The sequence below is a fragment of the Sinocyclocheilus rhinocerous genome, unplaced genomic scaffold (genome assembly GCF_001515625.1).
Source record: "Sinocyclocheilus rhinocerous isolate Xijiao unplaced genomic scaffold, SAMN03320098_v1.1 scaffold454, whole genome shotgun sequence".
Taxonomy (NCBI): domain Eukaryota; kingdom Metazoa; phylum Chordata; class Actinopteri; order Cypriniformes; family Cyprinidae; genus Sinocyclocheilus; species Sinocyclocheilus rhinocerous.
Genome location: NW_015657627.1, coordinates 205,049 through 208,858, shown reverse-complemented (window position 1 = coordinate 208,858; position 3,810 = coordinate 205,049). Strand labels below are relative to the sequence as shown.

The following is a 3,810-nucleotide window of genomic DNA, read 5'->3' as shown; positions in this document are numbered from 1 at the left end:
CCCCCATAAATAAAAAAACCATAATATTCATAAAAACAAGCTTTTTAATGCAAAACATAATTTTTTCTTTCTTTCTTTTTTGGGAATGAAATGTGACCTGGACTTTTCTCAAACCCCGTGTTGGTCACTAGAGGGCAGTACAGGATAGGACTTACTCCAATAACAAATATCCCTCATAGAAATACTCAAAATACAAAAAAAAATTTTTTTTTCATAGAAAATAGGCACTACAGTATTTAATAAGTATTGTTTTAAACATATAGGAGTCAAAAATAAACCCAGCCCAGTAATTCCTACATTAAAGTGTAACAATAATAACATTATGATTCATAGCCACAAACAATACAAATAAGATTCAAGAATACAGTTTGCAGCTCTTTTGTTAGATATGAGGGAACTGAGTGACTGTGATCATGAGGAATTGTCTAGTAGTTAACAGAAACCTTGTATGTTACCATGGAGCCTTCGGTTGCCAAGGAAATTCCGGTGCATGGAAACCAGAGTAGGAAATGACATTATAGCTCTAAATATAGATAATCAAATCTCTCAGTTCCACTAATGTGTGTGTGTGTGAGTGAGAGAGAGAGAGAGAGAGAGGGATATATTATTACACTGCCCTCTGGAATACTTCATTCTGATTGGTCGATCACAGCATTCTGCAGTCATATATAGTATTTTTGTATAATAATGGCAAATTACATCTGACTACTGTCAAAGGCAAATTATTTCTTACAAAACTGTTACATGTCTCTCATATGAGTACTCTTTTAATAGTCAACGAATATTAATTTTGGAGAAAAATAGTTACTAGAAGGATTATATGACGTAAATCATCTTACACAGCATATCTGCATTAAAATATGTGTATAAATATCTATTACAGGTAAAACAATTAGTTTAAGAAAAAAACAAACATACCACTGAATGGAAATGGAAACTGAATGTTTTTTTGTTTTTTTTTAAAGACATGGGACAACTTGCCCCAACCTGCATTTACGAGGGATCTAATTATTTTAATAGGTTACAATATATTTTAAGGTGATGTTTTTACAGTGTAATTAGACAAATAAGAACTGAGTCATATTAATTAACTGCATAACCTATTAGGGTTAGGGTTAATTGGTTGTAATTATGCATAATTTACTGTTATTGCTATAGTAAGTACATGTAATGTGTGTAACTACGTCATCTTAAAATAAAATATTACCATATAATTTAATAGGGTTTAAAACTAGGTGCTTGAAACCAACATACAATAACCACTGCTTGAAAAACACAAATAATTGATTAAATTGGACTAGACATGCTATTTGTCTGTATGTGCACTGACTGTTTTGAGCCTGTAGGTGGCAGAGTGGATTAACTACAGCATCACAGCTGCATATTAGACTGACAAACTTGACAAATGTTTATGAATGACATTTTGATCATTTTGACTCCTCACACATTCACATCTAAAAACACTATGTTCATGGAAAATGGAAAATGACCATACGCATACATTTTTTATCTTTAATATCATAACATAAAAACTGAAACATGAAAACTGTGGAAAGAAAATCTTGACGGTATAATTTTCCTTATCACATCCAGACTTTACACGCAAAAACAAAAACAAAAAAACACTGATAAAGATTTCTATTAACCTCGTAATTATATTTAAAACAATTATTACATGCTTTTGAACTTTCAGCTACATATCATTTCAGTATTCACTGAAAATACAGGCAATATTTCTGTATTTTAACTGATAAACTGACATAAAATCAGATGTCTAAAAGTTTCAGATTCAGACTCTAGATACAAAGAACTGTTAAACTAAAACAATTCATTTCTCTCATGTAACTATTAATCTAAATATTTCTATTAATTAAATGATTGTATTTAAGACGATTATTACATGATCTTGAACTAACATAAAATCTAAAGATTGCGTAGTTAAATTTACACCATCATTTTTCTGATGACATTCAGACTCTAGATACAAAGAACCGTTAAACGAAATTCTTGAATCTAATCTAAACTAAAGATTTATTAAACTGATGTATTTAAGATGATAATGACATGATCTTGAACTTTTAGCTGCAAATCTTCAGTATCTGCCAAAAACACTGAAAATTATTGAGATAAAATCAGCTGTCTGATGGTTTTTAGTTACATGTACACTGTCATTGATTAGCTAGCTACCATGTTTAATTCAATTATTCAGTGACTTTAGGGAATAAACTGATTTTTACGCTTTAAGCTGTGTCCTAATATACCTGTTCAGTTTCCAACAGATTCAAGAATTCTTCATAAATTCATTTTTTATCATCAGTTCAGGTCTGAGAGTGTCACCCGATCTGTCGTCTTCAACAAAACTTCCATCATCTCATGTCTAGTTTTTTGTTAGCACATGGACTATATGATAAAGGGCTCACCCACACACACACACACACACACACACACACACACATGCATATACATACTTATAAATAGCTTTAACACAACAGACTGAAAAGACTTATTCAGTTTGTATTTTTTTGCTCTGATCACCATGGCAACGGGAAGTAGAAGACAGACTCACAATCCATGAGTCGTGAACAGAAAAGCGTTTGGCGAAACCAAACTATGAGCCGTCTACATTGAAAAGTAATTCATGTGGCTTCACAGACATTATCAATACTGGAATTGATTCTTTCATACAGAGAAAAGGAGAGAATTTGAACCCCGAAACACGTCTACATCAAATCAAAAGCAGCGAGTCTGATGAAAATGCTTGTGTAAGATCGAAATAAAAGATTTTAGATAAATAATCCTAAATAAATAAGCTATGAAATTATTCATAAATAAATAAATGATTTTATATTAAGGAATATTTTAAACAGAGGAACTGCAGTATGTAATTATATAATTCCCCGGGTCTATTTTATATATCAATTTATTATTATTTATTAATGTTATTATGCAATATAGGTACATTTTGAATTAGAAACATTTAAAACAAAATAAAATAAGTTACCCGTCTTAATTTGGGCAACAGTTTACAATAAAGGTCTCAATTGTAAACATTAGTTAATGCATTCACTAACATCAATTAACAATTAGAAATATATTTCATTAACATTAGTTCATTTTAGTCATGTTAGTTTAACAGATAGATTAAAAAAATTATTAACATTATTAAATATTAATAAATTCTGTAGAAGAATTGTTAATTGTTCATTTATGTTACATAATGTAATGTTAACAAATGAAACCTTCACAGAAAGTAATTTCTTTAAGCGTTTCGATGGATTAAGCACTAAAAGTTTTTCAGTTAGAGTGTTTTCAGCTTGTTTATTTTCATATAAAAATACAGCATGCAGTTGCATCAAACAATGGTATAAACATCATTCAATGTAAATTGTGATGATCGTAATTAATAATCGCAATTACAATTTCAAGGGAATAACTGACAATTATGATTTTTGTCCAGAGAAATCGAGACAAAATGTATTTAACTACATATCCCATCATGCTCGGCGCACTCACCGGTCTCCCTTTGGTTTGCGTTTGAGGGGCGGGGCCTTGCCTTTGGGGCGTCGGTCACTTCCCGAGCATGGGCCCCCGCCGGGCCCCGTGACCCTGAGCGACTCCAGACCTTTACTCGACCTCTTGAAGGTGAATTCAACCTGCTCGCCCTCCCGTAAGCTCCTGAAGCCCTCCATCACCAACTTACTCTGAACACACACACACACACACACACTTCATTTAATACAGATATACAAACACACTTATATCATCTATAAATATATATATATATATATATATATATTTATTAAAAAAAAC

The 3,810-nt window shown here is 31.5% G+C and overlaps 1 protein-coding gene across 1 annotated transcript in view; it reads right to left on the bottom strand.

The window, feature by feature from the left end:
- LOC107721434 (protein lin-28 homolog A-like) overlaps positions 1–3,810 on the bottom strand; it is a 24,037-nt gene that overhangs the window by 1,639 nt on the left and 18,588 nt on the right. The window contains exon 3 of the mRNA XM_016529440.1: positions 3,514–3,701. Coding sequence (XP_016384926.1) covers positions 3,514–3,701 — 188 coding nt within the window. The remainder of the gene's footprint in view (positions 1–3,513; positions 3,702–3,810) is intronic.